The sequence below is a fragment of the Vicugna pacos genome, chromosome 30 (genome assembly GCF_048564905.1).
Source record: "Vicugna pacos chromosome 30, VicPac4, whole genome shotgun sequence".
Taxonomy (NCBI): domain Eukaryota; kingdom Metazoa; phylum Chordata; class Mammalia; order Artiodactyla; family Camelidae; genus Vicugna; species Vicugna pacos.
The window spans coordinates 15839902-15861214 of NC_133016.1; the positions used below are offsets into that span (position 1 = coordinate 15839902).

The 21313-nt window shown below is 37.7% G+C and overlaps 2 protein-coding genes across 9 annotated transcripts in view; one reads left to right on the top strand and one right to left on the bottom strand.

Moving 5' to 3' along the window:
• The window catches only part of C30H18orf54 (chromosome 30 C18orf54 homolog), a 26227-nt gene extending 22339 nt beyond the window's left edge, over positions 1-3888 (bottom strand). For all 3 annotated transcript variants that reach the window (XM_072952192.1, XM_015240485.3, XM_072952193.1), the window contains exons 1-3: positions 3676-3888; positions 2988-3083; positions 1041-1369 (exon numbers count right to left, since the gene is read on the bottom strand). In XM_072952192.1, coding sequence (XP_072808293.1) covers positions 1041-1323 — 283 coding nt within the window. In that variant the 5' untranslated portion in view covers positions 1324-1369; positions 2988-3083; positions 3676-3888. The remainder of the gene's footprint in view (positions 1-1040; positions 1370-2987; positions 3084-3675) is intronic.
• On the top strand, positions 3868-19001 carry STARD6 (StAR related lipid transfer domain containing 6). 6 transcript variants are annotated; one of them, XM_072952197.1, is made up of 9 exons: positions 3868-3886; positions 4720-4779; positions 5396-5479; positions 6873-6966; positions 7168-7217; positions 9006-9132; positions 12173-12290; positions 14539-14632; positions 18491-19001. In XM_072952197.1, the coding sequence occupies exons 4-9, from the start codon at positions 6877-6879 to the stop codon at positions 18687-18689; spliced, it is 678 nt and encodes a 225-aa protein (XP_072808298.1). In that variant the 5' UTR covers positions 3868-3886; positions 4720-4779; positions 5396-5479; positions 6873-6876; the 3' UTR covers positions 18690-19001. The 6 variants fall into 6 exon arrangements, with proteins under 6 accessions (XP_072808298.1, XP_072808299.1, XP_006205871.1 ...); XM_072952198.1 differs by having other exon boundaries at positions 4757-4779; XM_006205809.4 differs by lacking the exon at positions 3868-3886 and having other exon boundaries at positions 3945-4779.
• Positions 19002-21313: the final 2312 nt, after the last annotated feature.

Below are 21313 nucleotides of genomic sequence, written 5' to 3' on the forward strand. Positions count from 1 at the left end.
TTAACACTGGCTGCAACATAAGAAAAAAACATGTCATTAAACTAGATGGAAAAATAATTTGCTTTCTTGCCTACTAACCTTGCAATAACATTAGCACACAGAGAACAGCTGTTCAAATTCTCCTCTTGTGGAATATATTGCCCACATCCTTCTAAGAACAGAATGTAAACTCATTCCACACTAGAGGCCATTCTGTAAGCACTCAGTAAAGTGTTAACTGGGTTATTAACAGATGCATTTTTGAAACTTGTCTTCATGGAAACCTTATCATGGAAAAACTTTTAACATCTTACAAATATCACTGTCCCACAGAAAACAGATTAGGAAGACTGATACAGCCCTAACCCATCAACTGGAATTGATCAAAAATACATTCTGAAAGACTGAGATTTGTTTAAAGTCGTTAAACTAATTAATCAAAGTTAGAACCGTTAGTGTCTTTCCGTTACACTATAATAGAATGGCTTAATGGTTTAGGATATGCCACCTGCTAGTATTAGTTACATTCATCAGCTTTCTATCCTCCAAGGTCAAAAGAGGCTCTTAAATAAAATTTAAAAAGTAAGGACACAAATGAACTACTTAACTCACATGACTGATTTCTTGAATATGTGTAAGCACAATCTGACTGTCCTTTATGACTGGATTATCGCATTCTGCTGATTCTTATTTTGTGGTTGGCTATATTCCTTTGATAACTATGTAAGTTTAAAAAGCTAAAGCTCTAATCTGTTCTTAGAAACAATGATCAATACACATATGTAAATTAAAAAAAGTGCAATATATTGTATATGTGTATTTACATGCAATATAATGTATATGTGCAGCCAAACTGTAAAAATTCTACCTAATAAAACTAGAAAAGAGGATCTTAGCTGAAAAATTCTTGAGAACTAGAAAATTGTACAATCATTTAAGAAATATATCCAGATCTCAATATTATAAAAGTCATTTTTAACCACAAAAGAACAGGGTTGCCACACAACTCTCAATATGCTTTAAATCGGTAGGCAAAAAGAATATAAAGAATAAAAGCATACCATGGTTTGGTTTATAAATATAGTTGGAGAATTCTGGCATATTAGCAGAATATTTATCAATGTTAATCTTTCCAGTGCTTGCACCAGGATACATTTGGCTTAGGTCAAAATCATCAATATAGGCCTGGAGAGCCTGAGATGCAGAACTGTACAGTTTATCCTTATACTGAAAAGAGCCATCAGAGTTAGAGGAATTACTACCACTCAGGCTGCAGCTTGCTAACAGAGAAGATACTGAAGATTCCCGAGAACAAACTCTGTGTTTTGTACTTGATTTTGCCATGGCTTCCTCAGAATGGGTTATTTCTATTCACTTCTCTTAAAAACAACTGAAATACAAGAGCAAAAGGTTCCAGTTAAAAGGAGTAATTGCCTTGTCATACACAGAGAAATTATTAAACATGTAAACTTTTATAACCTTCTTTAGAGAATAAAATTCATTATAAATTATTTTTAGGTAAAGCACATAATAGATATCCTATTTTAATTATTCTGAATTCCTTCATCATTGATTTAGAAAACATTTATTGAGCATCTACTAGGTACCGAGAATTGTGTATACAAAAATTATCTTAGACTATGTATAGAAAGTACCAAAGGAAGAGTACTCACTTTTTTTTAAGTCCTAAAAACCACTGGTGTACAGTCTTATGCTGATGTGGTCTATGACATCACAATACCTAACACTCCCCTATACAGAATATTTTTCAATTCATAAGCCTACTACCACGCACTGTACATAGCAGGTAGTGGATAAATTTTTAAAAGCATCAAATGATGTAATGGAAACATAAAGGAAAAATGGAGAATATACACTCAACGTTTTAAATGCCAATATGTAACTTCGGCCAACTTCCTCCCCTAAAAGATTTGAGAAAACAAATTTGCAATATTTATCTATAGAGAAATAAACTACAAGTCTTACAATAAAATAAGCTACTAAAATAACACTGCTAATAATCATTTTCTGACATACATTTTTTGTACTCTCCTCACTATTTTCAATTCTTAAGTAAAGCTAATTCACCCCATCTAAAAATGTGGAAATTGCCTTAATGTATTCATCTGTTTTTCCATTACAATTGAGAGAATTCCTGTCTACCTTAATATAGCAACAATAGGATCTGTATTGGAAAACCTAAGAAATAACAGAATAAACAGGCACTACTTCAGTAAGTAATACGACGTTCTTTTAAAATTAAATCAATGATTTCTGAAGTAAAAATCAAAGATTAGTGTCTAGGACTCAATACATGTTGTGAGGTAAATTAGTATGTTTAATTTGGGCTATGATGTTTAAGTTATAAGAATTTTTAATGTAATCTTAACAACTGTCAAATTTGACTTTAAAAATATTGAGAACGTTTTCCGTTGAAGAAGAAAAGACAGTAAAGTAAAAGTCAGAGCTGACAGCAGTCAGTGGAAGCAGCAGCAGACCATAGGATAATGGTTATTTAGCCTGATTTCCCTGACTGCCGTGATACTACTGGTGTATCTCTAAAGCAGGGCCGGACTAAGTCAGCTTCGCCCCTCCTCACCCCTCTCGCTAATGACTTTAAATTTTCTCAAGTAAATATTGTTTGGATAACGAACTTGACCAAACGTTTCCTCCCTTATTCAAACACAGTATGGGTTACCGATTTTATTTTTTTATTTTACAAAATCTTAAAAACAAAAACAACACCCTAAAAGGGAAAGCTGCTGAATTACAGTTCTCAGTAAATGGGCAGTAACATTTAGTTTAATTCACAGGAGGCAAAAAGAAAATTCACAATTGAATTTTCATTGTTTAAAGTTCCCTAAGATACACAAAAGTAGAAAGAATAGTTGAATAAACTGTGCACTCATCATCCGGCTTCAATTACCAACATATCCAAACATCTGAGCCATGTACTTCTCCCCACTTCCGCCACAGAATTATTTGGAAGCAAACTCCACGTATCTTACCATTTCTTCCGTAAACACTTCCGTTTGTATCTCCAAAAGAAAATCCATTATTCCGACGAAAAGAATGTTAAACGAGTGACCTGAGATTTCTATTACCTTTGATGCAAAAACAGAATGCTCAGCGTTAAATAACCCACGGGAATAGCTCACAGGAAATTAAGAACAACTCTTAGAAATAACAGCTCTGTGACTTATGTTATGAAACTTAACATGTGTTTGCTCCTCAGTAAAAAGACAAGAATTAATTGCCCTAGAAAGCGAAGATCGCTGGCGCCCCTACGGCGGAGCATCTTCGGGTTCAAAGCCTCGGCCCGGAACTAGGAAACACCTGCCACGGGGATTCCAGCACCCGGGGGAGGTCACAGCCTCAGGCTTCTCACACACCACGTATGAGGCAGCAGGAGTGGGTGCAGTCGTGGGTGAGCAGAGTTTTTCCGAGGCGACGGCTCCTAACGCCCAAGACCCTCCCTCCCCGCCCGCTTCTATCGCCGAAAGTGCCCTGAGGTCCACATCGGGTCCCGTTCGTCCCGTACCGCGACCCTCCCCCTAAAGTTGCCCCCTTTCCACGGGGACCCATAGGGAGATGCCTTCTTCCTCCCTCCCTCCATACTTCCCTTAGCCCTCCCCTCGGGCTGTCAGAGGATGGGGCGTCCCTCGAAAATACACCCCCTCTTGGGGCCGAACTCACCGATGAAGGCCCGAAAAGAGAGAAAAATGCACGTCCACAGCTCTCCACCGAAAGCCTTGGCCTGTCACCGGACGGGAGACGCGACAAAGCATCCTCGACCCGGACGCCGCTCCGCCTCAGGCCCCACTCGCTCGCAGCCTCCTCCGCCGTCACAGCCGAGCGCTACGCCCGCGCTCGCTTTCAAACTGACCCAACATGGCGCTGGCTTGCGGTGCGCATGCGTGGCGCGAGGGGGCTGCTGGGCGAGGGGCGGGGGCGGAGGGGACGCAGGCGCGGCCGGTTGTTAGGGCGCTCTCCGAGCTGGGAAGTGTAGTGTCTCCTCCTGGTTATTCTGGGGTGGGGAGGCCGTGGGCTACCTCCACGTCGCTGCCCTGCTCACTGTCCCCGCTTTGTTCACGGCTCTTCGCGGCCGGTCGGCGCAGAGGACAGGCTGAGCTTCCTTCGGCCAAGTTTCCGGGACTTTGTGAGGGGACGGGCCGGGGAAGGGGTCGTGAGCGCGCGGGCGGCTGTCGTTTCGGTCGCTGAGAGCCGGCCCCACAGCCGTCCTTCCAGCACGCGCGCCCTCCCGGCTTTCAGAGCACCCCCATCCAGGACAAGAAGCATTTCCGCCGGCTGTGTGGGGGGAAAGAGGGAGCGGCTACCTCGACCACTTTTTTCCTCCTCCCTCGTCAGTGCCTTCCCGGTCCCGCCTCTGAGCCCGGTCCTCCGGGGCTTCCAGCCGGCCCCTCACACTGAAAGCAGACGCGGGATTGGAGGAGGGAGTGTGGTCAGGGATGGGATTTAACAAACTCCTTGGGGACCTTGATTCCCAGGGAGGAATGGCAGTGACCCAGCACGGACTAGGGACCCCGTCAGGTAGCCCAGAAAGAGGGAGATCATACAAATAGATGTAAAGACCCGCTTAACAACATGTGTGAACCTGTCTACAAAGCTGAGACAGGATATGAGGTGCGAAGAATCCGGTTTCAACCAAGTGGTGTATCAGAAAAAGATGCCATCTCAATATTGGTTTATGTTTATTTTCCACTGACCCTGTGGGTGAAGATATCCTTGACCATTACTCCATCTGAATATATTCCAGTTCATCCGATGTTCCATCACCAGGTAATATGTAACTGTAGTCTTGCTGTTTGCTCTTTTCTTCTCTTCACCTTCTCTAGTCCACTAAGCTTAACCTTCCCTTTTTCTTAGCAAATGAGAAAGTCCAGAAGTTATAAGATTTAGTTGAGCTACATTTTTTGGTGGCAGTTAAGTGATGCTAGTGATTTGAAAATGAGTAAGACAACGTCCCTACAGGAAGTTTAAATTCTACTGGTATGTTCCAGAAATCTGCAGTTTCTTGATCAGTCAGAATCAAGTGTCTTGCTGATAGGAAATAAAGAACTGTGTTATGTATGCTGGGAGAAGCCCAGGTCAGGAACCGGGAGCCAGGCGTTATTAATGGCATGAGCTCAAAAATTTAGACTTTTTTAAATCCATGTTCCAACTAAGTGTCCTTTTAGTCTGTTCTTTTTAAAGATGATTTCTTAAAGGTTCTTTTCATAAACAGTATTTTCAACGTTTCTGCTTTTCTTTTGTCGAGGAATCATATGGCAGATGTTTCCTAATGACGGCATAAAATGTAATTAGAGGACGATAAGAAACTAATGAGGAAATTATCAAATACATAGAACTAATTCATGGATCAAAATAATTCTACTTCCACTTTGTTCCTTCACAGGTTGAGAGATATGAAGATCTCCATGAGGATTTGGAGAAGACTCTCGATAGTTATTGAAATTCTGGACTAGATCTACTAGGAAAGGTAAAGAAACCAAGAGTGTACTAGGAAGGAGGAATTTTAATGGTTTACTTACTAATACTTTTCAAATATAGGTGTTAACTAGCTGTGCCTTGCTGGGGAACTAAACAAGAGAAAATAGATTGATGATCCAATCTAAAGGCCTTTAGGTAAAAGCTAAGGAAGACATGTGCTGATAATTAAACTTTAGGGAGGTTTTTTTGAGGCAGCTTTTGAGAGAGTTGTTTTAAAGGTAGATTTAAATGTGTCCATTTTAAGAAAAGAAACTAATTTTTTGATTACCGAGAAGGGGCCTGATACTCTTTCAATCGCTTTTACGTGTATTAACTCAGTTAATCCTTATAATGACACAATGAGATAGGTATTTACTATCCCCAACCTATAGAAGTGAAAATTGAAATTCGAGGGGTAAGCTGTTCACCCAAAATGATAAAGCTGGTGGTGAGTGGCAAAGCCAAGTTTTAAATCCAGCTCTGTACCAGCCAGCTTCCCTAACTGAAAGCTGGATGTTGGCCAAAGGACCACTGGGACTCCAGCCTCCTGAGCTCATTCAAAGCAGAAACAGTTTCTTACTCAACTGTTTTGCCACACCTACCACAATACCTCATACCTAACAAGGATTCAGTAAATGTGTTTGAATTGAATTGATCCTCTCTGAAGAGGTAACATTTAAGCAAAGACAACAATGAAGAGGAGTCAGTCATGTGAACATACTGGGGAAGAATGTTACAAGCAGCGAGAATAGCAAGTGCAAAAACCCTGAGGTAGGAAGTTACTTGGTTGTATTTAAGGAAGAGCCAGGAGGTAAATGTGATTGGAGCTAAGTGGGCGAGAAGGAGACAGGTAGGAGTTGTCTTTGGAGAGGAAGCCAGGGGTCAGATCATTTCATGCCCCTGCCTCTCACTTTAAAAAGATGAATTCTTAGTAACACATGATCAACAGATTATGATGCTTTACAAGAGAAAGGAAGCATGATTTGGCTGTTAGAAATACTAGTGATTTATTGAATAACTATTATGTGCCAGGCAAAGACATTTAAGTGCCTTATTTCATTTAATCCTCATATCAGTTATACAGAGTTAGATATTATCCCAGTTTTACAACTTGAGAAAATGGGGAAAAAAATATTAAATAACATGATTCACAGTCAGTCAGGGGCAGAGATAGGAACTGACCCAGGTCTCTGACTCCAAAGCCTGCTTTGTATTATATCACATTTTCTCATTTGAAAGACTATGAATAAAAAGGAGGAGTTTCATCTAAGTATGCATTCAAAAATTATTATTCATTGCTATGTGACAGGCATTATAGAAATAGTATTAAAATGTAGTACAGCATTTACCTTTTTTTGGTATGATTACATTCTTACCAATCATTTGTTTTTAAAACTTTGCAGGTAAATGGACTATCAAGCATTTGCCCAACAAACTACTCAAGAAATTTTAGGTTACTATCAAGATACATCAGGCTGGAAAGTGATTAAGACTTCAGTAAGAAAAGTTAAATATGTTTCAAGAGTTTGTTTTTTAATGAGAAACAATTCATTGTAAAGACATTTTAAAAAATATTTTTATTTTAAAAACCAAAAAAAAAAAGTTTTTACTTTTGTTTTATTTTTTGTTTTTGTTTTTGTTTTCATTTTTTCTGTATCTGACAGCTAATTTATATGTGGATTTTTATTCCCCTTTGAGAAAAAGATAACTGTTTCCAGCAAGGCTTCTAAAAAATTCCATGGAAATCTGTGAGTACAGTTGCTTTGAATTCAATGGCATTGATGTATCTAGAGTTCAGTGCTGCTTCATTAACTATAAAACATTATTTGATTGTGATCAGAAAATAGAAATTAATTATAGTGACTCGATTGAAATCTAATATTAATAAAATAGAGCAGTATGTACCATCTAATTTTCAAACCTGAAGACAATCAGAAAAAAAAATTACTTCTAGTGAATAATTCACTAAGATAGGAAATTTATACTTCAAAAAATAATTACTATAAAAATAGATTGGTATTTTCTTGGTAACAGTATTTTGTGGTCTTTTAAACACTTCACCTTTCCATTAAATGAACCACTTACAGTTTATTTCCTCAATATGTTGCTCTTGCTAACATATGCAGCTTTTTCTGTAAGCTGCTTTTTTTTAAAACACCTTTATTGTGGTATGATTCCTGTATAGTAAACTACACATATTTCAGATGTACAATTTGATGAATTTTGACAGTTGTATACACCAGTGAGACCACCACCACAATCAAGATCGCTAACATTTCCATCCCTCCCCAAGAGGTACAAATTTCAAATTCCCAGTTTATTCCTTCCTGCCCTCTTTGTCCCCTGGTAACCGTTTGTTCTCTATGTCTGTGAGACTGTTGCTGTTTTGTAGATAAGTTCATTTGCGTCCTTTTTTTTCTCTGTAAGCTACTTTTAAGGATATTTTTGCTTATCCTGTTATTTCAAATACAAGTACACTAAGGGAAATTGTGCTGACGTTTTTAACCTTATTTTTAAGAGTTTCATTTATTGTTTATAATATCACATTAATGCCATCAGATCATCATATGTTATTGAGAAAGCCAAATTTTATTCAATTTTTTGGGGGTAAGGGGAATCCATTCCTTTTCAGTGCTTTTTTGCTCTTTTTTTTTTTCACCTGACTAAAATAATCTGTCTTGTGTTTCAATCCAGTTTTTTACTATAGGACAAAGCTGGTATGCTTTCTCCTATACATTTTAATAATTATCAGGGAGATAATCCCTACCTTTGTTATCTAAATAATTAATGATTCTAATAATGGTACTTTCAAAAATAGATCGAGCAGGGAGTGGGTAAGGTCAAGCCCCAGCACACTAGGGGAATAACCTTTTGGATATTGTTTTTTGGTGCCTTAGAGATCAAACAAGTGTAGACAGCAACCTATGCATCAAAGAACCCTTGGAAGTTAAAGCCACGAGATTTTCAGTGCTAACTACTATACATAAACAACAAGGTCCTTCTGTATAGCACAGGGAACTGTATTCAATACCTTGCAACGGTCTATAATGAAAAAGCATATGAAAAGGAATATGTGTATGTATAACTGAGTCACTATGCTGTACACAAGAAATTAACACAACATTGTAAACCGACTATACTTCAGTTTAAAAAAAAATTAAGGCCACAGGATACTGCTTAACCACATAAACTTCTCATCAATTACTGTTGGTTTGTGATAAATACAGAAAGTAAGTGTTTATTAGAAACAGTTTAGAAAAATTCTAAGTGAAAGTAGCCCCTTTAAAAAAACAGCTGTAGAAACATAAACGAAATTTATACAAAAATGAATTTTGAGATTTATATTACTACAGGGCATATTTACATTAACCTGGCTACTTTCAATTGAATATTAGTGTCTTAAATTGCAGGTATTACCTTCAAGTTTTCTTTACATCATTTGTTACATTAGTCTGCTTTATACTATGATAGCATTGTATTTTCAACTTAGACCTAACTTACTAAATTCTGAATTTTCTTTATTATGTTAACTATAGATACCGTGTTGAAGGAATAATTCCAGAATCAACATCTAGACTATCTGATTTCCTCTACAGACCTGAAAACAGAGTTACATGGGACAAATCATTGAAAGTGTACAACATGGTACAAAAGATTGATTCGGTAATTTGTTGTTTAATATTGGACTTTTACTGTATTAATACACTTTTGGTTTTATATCTTGGTGATTTGAGTTTATTAAACCTATACACACATATATATGGACATTGTATTTTATAGAGTCAAATCGAGTCAAAATCTTTATGAAAAGCTTAAAACTCTCTTCCTCATTAGTTAAGAGTTCAATTCCAATTAGCTTTATTCTGTTTTAAATGCATATCACGTTCTCAGTCTGGTCAGCTCTCTTGTAGATGTGTGCCTTTGGTTATGAGAGGACTGAACTCATGGATTTACCTCCTCCATTAGGTGGGAAAAAAAGATTAAGCATGCCTTGTTGATGGAAAGTCAGTAGATTTATCTTAGTCATAATACATTAGATAGCAGGAACATTGCAGACACATACCGTAAGGGCTTAAGAACAAATGGCATGAAACCTTTTTAAAGAGTAAATACGAAATAACATTATAAAGATGGTTGTGGTTATAGAAACACTTTCAAACACATTATCTCAGAGATGATGAGGGAGAATAAAAACAGAGAGAAAAGAAAAATGTAGGTAATGGGGTAGAAAGTTAAAGACAGAGGTGAGAGAAAAGAAAATGGAATGCAAGAGGTAAACAGCTCAGAAAGGGAGAGAAGAGAAGATCAGTATGAGGTGAGGGTAGAGTGAAAGCTCCAGAGCAGGAAAAATGAATGAAGTGAGAAAGATTGATACATGGTAAAAAGAGGGAGAAATGGGAAGAAGACAGAAGAAGCGGGATGAGGAATTCTGAACTTCGGTGCAGCACAGGTCTGTCATTTATTAAGACTGCTAGACTTCATCGTGTGTAAATTATACCTTAGTAAGCTGCTTTTAAAAATTGAGTCCTCCTTTGGCTAATAATTTTATAAGAAAGCAGTGGTAAATGTGAATGTTGGAGTAATGCAGACCTTTATGATTTTTACAAACAACTGCATTTGTAAAATTCCAGATCACCAAGTCTTTGGTTCTTCAAGTCTCCAAGCTGCAGTTCACTCATAAAAACAAACAAATGTCCTATATATCTGCTGTCACCTTATCATTTATTTATAACTCTGTAGGTTAACTTTACCTCCTTTTATTAAACTGATTTTAAAATCTGGGATGGGGAGAGGTTGTAGAAAAGCCCAGGAAGGTAAAGCAGTGTTATCTTGTAGAGAGGCCCTGAAGTCCCTACCCACAAAGAACCTGTGTCCATGACCCTCTTGGGATTTGAACATGGTCCATCACAAATGAAAATCCAAACATTGGACTGTTTCATTCATGACTGTGTGATACTAATTATACAGTTTCATTAGCAATTCACGTATTTCTTCTGTTGCTGCAAGTCAGCTGTAATAGTGGGAAGAATACTAGGGTTGGCATCACAAAACTTGAAAACAGATTAAGAGAAATTTTGTGATTCACCCAAGGTCACCACAGCCAGTACATGGTAGAACCAGGACTTAGACCCGATCTCCTGATTCCAAATTTGATGCCTTTTCCAGTATACCACAGTATCTCTGAATCACATTACATCGTGAGAAGAATTATCTTACCTTCCTTTGAACGTTTGTAGCATTCATTTCCAGGGGTGCATTTTAATCGACTCATTCACCCCATTGGTGAGGGAGGGATTCCTGCTGTAGGGTTTTGGGAGTGGTCAAACACGAAACACCAGCACTAGACAAATGAGATCAACAGCAGTTTATAAATCATTAATCACAGCCCAGGAAAGGACTGTTAGGACTTTGTTAAATTAACATTTGTTAGTGGAGCACAGGGTGCTATCAGTGAGCCAGGTTCAACAAAAGACCACAAGAGAAACTGAAATAGAGAAGTTTATGATGGTCCTGGAGGAAGTATACAGCATGTCTCAAGGGCCCCACGTTGGGAGGTCAAGGTAGGGTGCAGACAGAGAGGAAGGACCTGCAGCACATGCCTTTATTAGGGTCTGTGGGTGGAGTGCTTAGGAGTTAAGTCTTGGCTAAGTCGGGGTTGATCAATATGAACCAAAAAGAGCAGGGTTTTGGTAAGCTCCACGGGAGTTCTTATCTAAAGGACTCACAGGGGGAAGATCCTGGGAAGTGGGGGAGACTGTTGATCACAAGAGCTATTGGGGAAGTTGTATCAGGAACTTGCATTTGTTTGTGACCCTGCCGGCTGTTATCGAGGGCATGTCCCTGCATGAGAGGGCCAGTGTCAGTTTCCACCCCACACGCTGCTTGGCCAAATAAAATGGAGTCGCTTAGCTAAATTCACAAGGGCACACTGTGCCACGCATGTGACATGAGAGTTGCACCCAGGAACGGAGTGAATGACCAGGGCCTGGGCATGGAGACTTTGTAGTATCAAGAGGTTTAGGTGACCCCTGATTCCTGCAGGGGGATCTGATTGGTTGTTGGAATAATTCTGCAGGGTAGTAGGAGACTGAAAGCCACTATCCAGGAATAGGTGAGAACTGTGTCCAATCCTGCGGATAAGGACAGTGGTTTGGCCAAGGATTCTTATCTATGGGAACGGAGTGGGGAGAGGAACTTGCAGTCAGGCCATTCAGGACCCTCCCAATTTTACCAGATGTCAAAGCAGCACATGTATTGGTCTTTAATTTTAGGCTTTCTGCCACAGGCTGCTAAATCAACATGTTTCAGAATATATTATCCAGCCAGTATGGAGTAGTAGATACGTATTGTACTGGGAATCTCGAAACCTGTGTTCTATTTCTGTACGTATCTCTACTTCTACATGTAATTTAATGTTTAGGTTTCAATTTCTTCATCTAAAAATGTGAAGAGTAGGTAGTATCAAGATTCCTTTCTGAATTTTTTGCACTTTATTAATCCCTTATTAGATATATGATTTCCAAGTATTTTCTCCCATTCTGTTAGCTGCCTTTTCATTTTGCTGTGCAGAAGCTAAAGTTTTAGTAGTCCCACTCGTTTATTTTTGCCTTTGCCAACATTATGCCATGAAATTCTCTGAGGAACAGTACAAAGAATAGATGTTAAATAATTGTTGCAATCTTCATGATTTAATTTGTTTCAGGAAACATTCATATGTCATACTATTACACAAAGTTTTGCCATGGGCTCAATTTCCCCCCGAGACTTTATCGACTTAGTGCATCTGAAGTGCTGCAAAGGGAATATGGATATTATCAGCTGTAAGTTGAAGCATTTTTGCCTACTCTTTGGAATTACTATGAGTCCTTAATAATTTTTTTTCTCTCAACTCACAGTTTGGAAGAAACAATATTTTCAATTAATTCTTTATTTTTGTATTTATTTAGGGAGACCAATAAACACATGTATAATGTAGATAAGCCTGAAGTTTACCCAATTCTGGAAGTGCCATTTACATCATAGTCAATGATTGTGGCACCTACTAGCCTTTTTACAGCATATTCCCTGCAGCAGTGAGTATAGACAGACACTTGCAGGCTAAAACAGCACAGCATACATTTTAAAACTACTAGGAAACAAAACGGATCTTTGGATATACAATTTATAGTTGAATTACATAGAATGGGTCTGTCTAGTAACTGATAAAACACCTTAAGAAAATTTCACTTGATGGTTCTTTACATAAATGTGCTTATATTTCTTTTAAAAACCAGAGGTCTTGAGATATCCGTAGCCACCTGCCCTCCCCCCGAAAAAATGTGTCATTCTGTAAAATGCCAATGTGTAACCACTTCCTAACTGGCATTATTCACTTAAAACAGTTCACACTACACAGATCTTTGCACTCAGACAGTTCAAGATAATTCATGGTGAAGGGACTTTGGTAGGACAGTGGCCTAGAGCCCTGTTTTCTCTGTCTCACTCTTCCTATCTGAAGACTACTTGGGGAGAGGGACAGTAAGTGTTGTTAATTATTATTTTTCAGCAAGCTGCCATTACTCTGCTGTGTCTGTAGGACTTTACATTTCAGAGTCCGGACTAAGTCATAGCTCTGCTGATAGCACGCACTCAAACCCCATACCCCTGGGGGCTGGAGTTCATCACTTTCACGTAGTTGTCTCATGTAGTTTCATACAGTTGTCGTTTAGTTGTCTCATTTTTAAATGAGGGCACATAAAAATTTGTTTACTGCCTACAACACAAAATACTGTGCATTTGAATCATAGATCTGTTATTTTCTATGTTATGAAAGCAGTCCATTTCTATCTTATTTTTAGTGGTCAGAGGGAAGGTAAAAAAGAAATATGGAAGTTAAAATCAGTAAATATTTGTAATCATTCAGTGATCACTACTGAATTTGGTTTAAGCAATTTTCTTTGAGTTTTTTGATGAATACTGTTAGTTTTCTTCTTAATGTTTCTGTTGTTGTTTAGTTTACTATGTACCTTGCTTACAGCTAAATATTTTGCATGCATTATCTCACCCATGAGGAAACAAGCTCACCGAAATCAAGTTACATAGTTAATAAGCAGCTCAAGTCTTTCTGATTTTCCGAAATCTGTGCTACTACCACACTATATGCCTCACAAAAGACCCATACTTCTTTGTAGAATATAAAAAATTAGAAGAAAGACAAATATAATCTCCATATTTTAAACAGAGAAAAATATGTTAATATCACTTCTGGCAGTATCGTTTTGCCAACATAAGAGGCTCTGGTAAGCTAATGAAATAGGTGATGAAAATGGAAAATTCATTCAACCACATTTGTCTCCTAAGCTGGTCCTAAGATACCACTTAACATTGTATTTCCCACAGAATTGATTGCGTATGTTAAAATTATATAGGAAAATTCTCTAACAAGGGCGGGATTCAGCTGCACAAAATAGACATGATTTTTAAAATATTTTTAGGAAGAGTATATAATTATCATAAACTTAATCATAATCAAATCACCTCCCTTCTACATTCACATGCAACTTGCAGTTATGCTGCACAGTTCCTAAAACAAAATCTACTGGTTTTTAATTATATGTTCAAGTTAGCTACAGGGAATTGGTAGAAAAGGGCATTTAAACTACCTTTATTGATAGACCAAATAACCACATCAGATATTTTATTTTAAAAATAATGAACAAAATGTCTATAAGCCCACTATCCTAATAGAATAGGCATTTTTCTTCATATTTCTGCTTTTGCTTCAAATCTCAAAAAGTAATTAAATGATACTTCTAACAGTTTTTCCTGTATGTAAAAGGTTAACGGCACCTTTAGGAACACTGGCATGAAAAAGTTTGAGGGGACAATAGTGCTCATCCTGGTACTTTTTCATTTTTGGCCTGTGTACACATTCATATGTGCAAACATACATATATGTATAAAACTGATGTCAGTGCTGATAAAATTAAATGCTATGTCATATATTTTTAAAAATATGCTACTAGAAATGGAATTTTTCATCTTTGTGAAACAGATTTGATTTCAGTTTGTTTTTTTTAAATCACGTAGCTGCTAGTGTGGATTTCCCCACATATCCTCCGTCTTCAAATTACATCCGTGGTTACAACCATGCTTGTGGCTGTGTGTGTTCACCTCTGCAAGAGTAAGTGTCATTTCCTTTTTTAAAACAGTTTTTTAGTTCAATTTGTGATTTGTTAACTAAAGGATTCCTAACTCATCAGAAATACGTTCTGGTATATTCTGTTGGGGAAAAAAATTGCCCCTAAATGCAATTTTAAAAATAATTTTTCAGTATATTTGTCTTAAGTATAATCAGAATGGCTAATTCCTTGTAAAGTGTGATTTGAGGTTTCTGGCACTAGTCACATTATATACACAAACATCACCCCCAAACGTTAACCTTAACTTAATGTTTTTATATTCTCCCATTAGAATCACTTCTGTGAATTATTAAGGAATTTTTGCAAACTAAAAATAAATTTCTCTAGAATTACAGTACGCTTACATTTATCAAAAATGTAATAAATTCTTTCCTTAGAATAAATTCTTTCCAGTGGACTACCTGCTGAGAACAGATAACTACAGAATGAGCCATCCAGTAGGTAAATTCAGATAAGGGGAGAGCTGGAGAAATTAAAGATGAGTCACTACCTATAGGTGGCCTGCCTAGGGATGAAACAGTAACATATAACACACATATTCTGTAAATGCATGTACATTAATTCAACTAATATCATTCCACAAATTTCCTCAAATTTTAACTTCTGTTAAGTGATTTTATATTAAGTAAAAGATACTGGCACATAAAAACAGATGTAAACTTTATATTGGTCAGATAAAAACCTCTTGATATGAGGAAGATATTTATGTGAAGGAAGTAAAAATAAAATTACATTTAGACCTGTGTTCCTTAATATTTTCTCTTCTAAATTAGAGAACTAAAAGGAATTCACAGATATTTGCATTAATGGACAATGCAAATATGATAATAATGATGATGACAATATGGCCTTTGTGACCATCTATCACTTTTGAATCCATGGCCAAGACTTTATTCTCCACAGCTGGAAAGAACAAAACAAGGAAAGAATTATTGCTCCAAGTCAGCTAGGTAAATCAGCTGATGGCAAGGACTCTAGTTGGGAAGCCACACACCCTGAAGTGTGTTTCACCGGTAAAGTCCCCTTCTTGCACCTTGTCAACATTCTCTTTCCACTGCAAGAAAACATAAGACAAAAGCTCTAATTTAGATATCCCACCTAGGGTGGGAACTCTACGTAGCATCCTGCTGGAGAAAGGTACTGACAAAAAAGTGACTTTTGTACCTTCTCTTTCCTTGCAGTGCAACATTTTAGGCAACCAACATTTATAAACAAGTCAAAACATGTTATCTGTAGTACAGGTATTTTCCAGTAAATCTTGGAAAGCCTTTCTTAAGTGTATAAAGCCCTAGTAAACTCAAATAGAGATTTAAGACCATACAAACTGCTAGTGCATCCAGCCATTTGAGACACTGAAAATAGTCTAACCTCCGCTAGAGAGCGATGTAAGAAAATAGACACGTAGTTTGCTGAAGCAGTCAGCCTCATACCCCTGCTAAGAGAATTTTGTAAAACTGTATGCCACCTTGCACATACCTAAGTTGATATTAAAATTTTTCATAGGATTATATTAAGAGGGTGCAATTTCCAGCATACTCTAAACATTGACACTCCAAAAAATTGTTATATCACCCTTGTAAGAGCATCCAGTGGAGTCTAAATATCATCACAACTTGAAACCCGCCATTACATTGTCAGCTTCAAAATATGTATAACTTTTAACAGTCAGATTGTATGTCATCTCCTTTTCTCCTCGTATTTTTACTCTTTTTCCCTTAATATAATAATTTTATCCTAATAGAATATATTTTATGCTTTGGGTTCTTTTGTTAGTTATTTTACCATACCTCTGCAAAAATAAATACTTAATTTTTGAAATTTGTTTTATTTCCTGTGACTCTAAGTATCTAAATGTTAAAATAAATAGTGTGTACTGGGTTAAGTTGTTACTATTACACATTGATCAAAATAAAAAATATATTACCAAATAGGGTACATAATTGTTAGGTTTACTTTTTTCTTTAGAGGAGGTACTGGGGATTGAACTCAGGACTTTGTGTATGCTAAGCATGCACTCTACCACTTCAGCTATACCCTCCCCACCCATAATTGTTAAATATAAAACAAATTGTTATTGGAAGCATATATTAATAGCACAAGATATCATACGAAGAGGAAAATAAAACTAGTTCCAGAAAAATAAATATATCTTACATCTATGTGCCACTGTTACAATTTACATATATTGACTTATTTGGTCCTCACAATAACCTCATGAAGTAGGTTATATTACTATTCCCATCTTGCAGAAAAGGAAATGGAAACCCAGAGAGATTAAGTAGCTTTCTCAAGGTTACACATAGATAATAGCAAAGCTTAGCTTCAAACCATGCAGACTGGTTCCAGACTCCATGCTTCTATCAGTTACACTCATGGGAAAAAGTTCTGATCTAGATACTCCATCTAATAGAATGAAACAGCGTTTATTATTAAATCTACTTCTATTTTGTATTTTTATAAACATAAGCATAAGAAACTTTGGTCACATAAGTAAGTGTGTTAAAATGGAGAGTATAACTCTAGCACTGTCATTCAATCCCTTGAAATTCTTCTGTATTATATAGTGACCTATAATCAAAAAGTGTTTTTAATGACCTGTTAGCTGACAGCTCAATTAGATCCTTAAATTTGACTGAAAGCAAAGAATTGACAACATGATTTGGTGAGCTTTTATTACCCAGTCATCAGTCTTTCTCTTTCTCAACTCACTTCCAATAGATTAATTTTTCCCTTTGGCATCTCAAAGATTTTTATATGCCAGAGTAAAGCACCTTGGTACCATTCAGTGTTAGTCAAGGGGGTAACAGGTATCCCTTGGTTCTGTAAAGCAATAGAAGGGTGTTGTGAACAGGCTGGTGGGAAAGGAAAAGCTGGCATCTCCATTAGAGATGTATTCTCAGATCAGTTTAAGGAAAAGGTACATGGAAGTTAGAGGTTTGAATATTTATTCTCTTAAATGTTACTCAGCATCTCATACACCTTGGCAAGTCTTCATCTACTCTATTTTGAAGATTACTGGGTTAGAATATAAAACACTACAGTCTTCTTGGAAGACAGTTTGGAAATAACATTTCAAAATTTTAAATGCACAGACAGCTTTGTCCTGGCAATTCAGCGTGAACATTTATAGAAGTGAAAATGGATACATTACAAAGATGCTTTATTGCAGATTTCTTTATAGTGGCAAAAAATGAGAAACAACCTCATAACAGTCAACAAAGAACTGGATAAATAGAGTATGAAATAACCATATGCAGTCATGAAAAGCAATTAAGCTGATTTATACAGATTTACACAGAAAAATGCACAAGATATCATACTAAGAGGAAAAAAAACTAGTTCCAGAAAAATAAATATATCTCATTTTTATAGAAACAAAAAAAATGTACATGTGTGTAAGTAGGGTACATATACATGTATGTACATACATGTGCTATCTTTGTATATCCATAGACAATAATCTGAAAAGATGCAGTCAAAACTATAAATAAGTGATTATCTCTAGGTAACAGATTGAGGTGAAATAATTATGAAAATGTTCTGTTTAAATTTTTATACACATACATTACTTTTGTAATTTTAAAAAGGCAATAAAATGACAAAAAGGAAAAGATAACTAAAATGAAGACTTTAAGATATGGTCTGACTACTTAATATTTTTATGTAAAAATTTATGAGCATGCAGTCTTTTGTTTCCCTTCCTTCCTTCAATAACTAACTGGCCATAAGCACAATGGGGGCAATCAGTGATGCATAAGGAGACTCCTGCTCCTTGTAAATTTGTAAATGCAATAAATAAACCTAAAAATTCTATTTTTTAACTCTTCCTTTGTTTACAGGAACCCAGCACATTCCAAACTAGTGATGTTTGTCCAGACAGAAATGAGAGGAAAATTGGCCCCATCAATAATTGAAGCAACCATGCCTTCCCATTTAGTAAGCTTCATCCTCAATGCAAAGGATGGAATAAAGACACACAAAATTCCATCAAGATGTGGATGTCATCATAATGGGCATTCATCATTCCTCAAGAAGTGAGGTCATTTAAAATCATGTGTGGCAGGAACTGCCACTTTACTTCTAAGTCAATATACATAAATACTGTTACACTATTCTAGACAGTATTCTTGAACAAATTACTGAAGGAACTTTGTGAAAATAAGAGCTCATAGTTGTACAGAGAACAGCATTAAATATTGTTTTTAACCTCATATAAGAATAATGTTAAATAACAAGTGTTCTTAATGCACTTTTATCTTTTGCTTTTTTCCCTGGAAAATGCTCTGCAAAAAGCACCAATAAGAAAGCACATATAGTCAGAGGTCAGCATTAATTAAAGATTAAAATACATTTTAAATTGTTCTTCTTTCACTTACTGCTTAAATTGTTAACTGCAAGGAAATGAACATAAAAATTGAAAAGAATTCCACTAGAATGCTTAACAACTGATAACTAGAATCTAAAATTGAATGAGTCATGCATCAGTTTCTGGTCTGGCCAGAATGCAGTAGCCCTTTCCTCTCAAGTCCCCATCATAAAGCGAGAAGACCCTGCACATACACAGCAGACAAGCATAGGTGGAAAGAAGGCAGAATGGCCAAGGGCCTGGGGACTTGAGGAATGACATAGCAGGAGTTCTCTGGGTGTCCTTATCGCCGTCCATATACCCGAGTGGGCACTGCAGACGTCTCCCTCCTGGCACTGCTGACAGGCAGGTACAGAAAAGAAAGGGAGGGGGGAGGCTTTAAGAATAAGTCTGCTCCTCTGCTGCTCCTCACCATACGAATGTCTACAAACAAAAGTGTGACCTAACAGAACACCAGCCAAACATCAACCTAAAGACTGTAACTACCCCACCATATGGTGTCCCTGGGCAAAGCAGAGAGACATCTTTCACCCACCTCATCTCTATCCTGCAGAAGCAGGCAGTGGTGCTGTGACAGCTCCACCCTTTGATACTGGCAAGGTTGAGCAGGGAACTCATCTTCCATTTTCCAGCTGGCAGAGGCAGGTAGCAGTGCTTTGATATCCCTGTCAGGGTAGTGTTAGTGAGGTCCAGTGACCAAATGAGCTTCCGCCGCCTACCCCCATCCCCACCCCAGCAGCAACGGGACGTAACCAGCTAGTGCAAAGAAGAGCTAGTCACCATTCAGCTGCCCTGATGCCTGGTATCACAAAGGCCCCCAGGATGCTGAGGCTCCATCCCCACCCGGCATCAATGTTTCCCCTCTGTAGTGTGTTGAATGGTGGCCCCCAAAGGGTATGTCCTTGTCAACTCCCTGGAACCTTGAATGTGACCTTATTTGGAAAAAGGATCTTGGCAGATGTAATTAAGGATCTTAGGATGAGATCATCCTGGATTATCTGGGTGGGCTCTAAATCCTCAAAAGAGACATGTGGAGAAGAGGAGGCCATGTGAAGACAGAAAAAGAGACAGGTTTTGCAAGCACAAGCCAAAGAACATCTAGAGCCACCAGAAGCTGAAGAGTCGAGGCAGGTTTCTCCCCTAGAGCCTTCAGAGGGAGTGTGGCCCTGTCGACACTTTGATTTCAGCCCTCTTACTACCAGAACTGTGAGAAAGAATTTGTGTTCTTTTAAGCCACCAAATTTGTGGTAATTTGTTATAGTAGCTGTAGGAAACTAATAACCCTGCCTCGTGTCGGGGGGCTCATTGGGGACCTGGGCCTCCGCTCCTAGCCGGCGTCGGTGGGGTGAAGCAAGGTGCGGGCGTGGGGCCCGCCAGCGCTCCACTTCCCCTCCCCTTCCCCCGGTGTCGTCAGGGGCCCCGTGGGAAGCTGGGATTATATTTGCACTTGGAGGCAACAAGCCTATGCAAATCAGGGCCCATTTTTGCCAGGAAGCTGAACCACTCCCCATCTGTAGTTAGTGTCAGTCTTGTTCTACTTTTGCCAGGTTGGTAAGGGCAGGGCCCAGTGGGAAGATGAACTTAGGCACCCACCAGCCCTCTCACTACACCTCAACCAGGAGGCTACCTGCTGTGATGGAAGGGTTCAGTGGGATCCAGAGTCCTTCAGAGAGGAAAGAAGAACATCAGAATGGGTAAAAAAAAAAAAAAAGGTGAAAAATGTCATATACCATTCTCGAGTATATTTAATCACATTTGATGGTTGGCAAAAGTACAAAAGCAATTCAGTGGAGGAAGGACAGCCTTGCAGCAAATGCTGTTGGAGTAACTGACGTGCAAAGGCCTAACCTTGCACTCTTTACAAAACTAACAACACAGAATGCGGGCTTAAATGTAAAACCTAAAACAATAAAACTTAGGGAAAAATACTTCAGAATCTTCAACTGAAATTGATACTGTTTTAATGGAAAAAAGTCCTCAGAAAATGGAGAAGTGAGTTTAAAAGATTTCTATAAATAAACTAAGGGTTGAACATGCAAATAATGAAAGCAAAAACAAACAAGAATATAGCAGAGCTGACATTTTACTCCTAATGTGATATCTTTGCAACAAAGTAAACAATATATGTGGTTAGATCTCACAAGAAGCTAGAAAAAAATATTGTCAAGGCTATTTGAAATATAAAACTATACCCACAATCAACAAAAATGAGCTTCATCCTAAATGTCTTTCACATCTTGAGGTATCATCCAACAACATTAGAACAAATTTACAATTTTAAGGTATGTAAAAACAG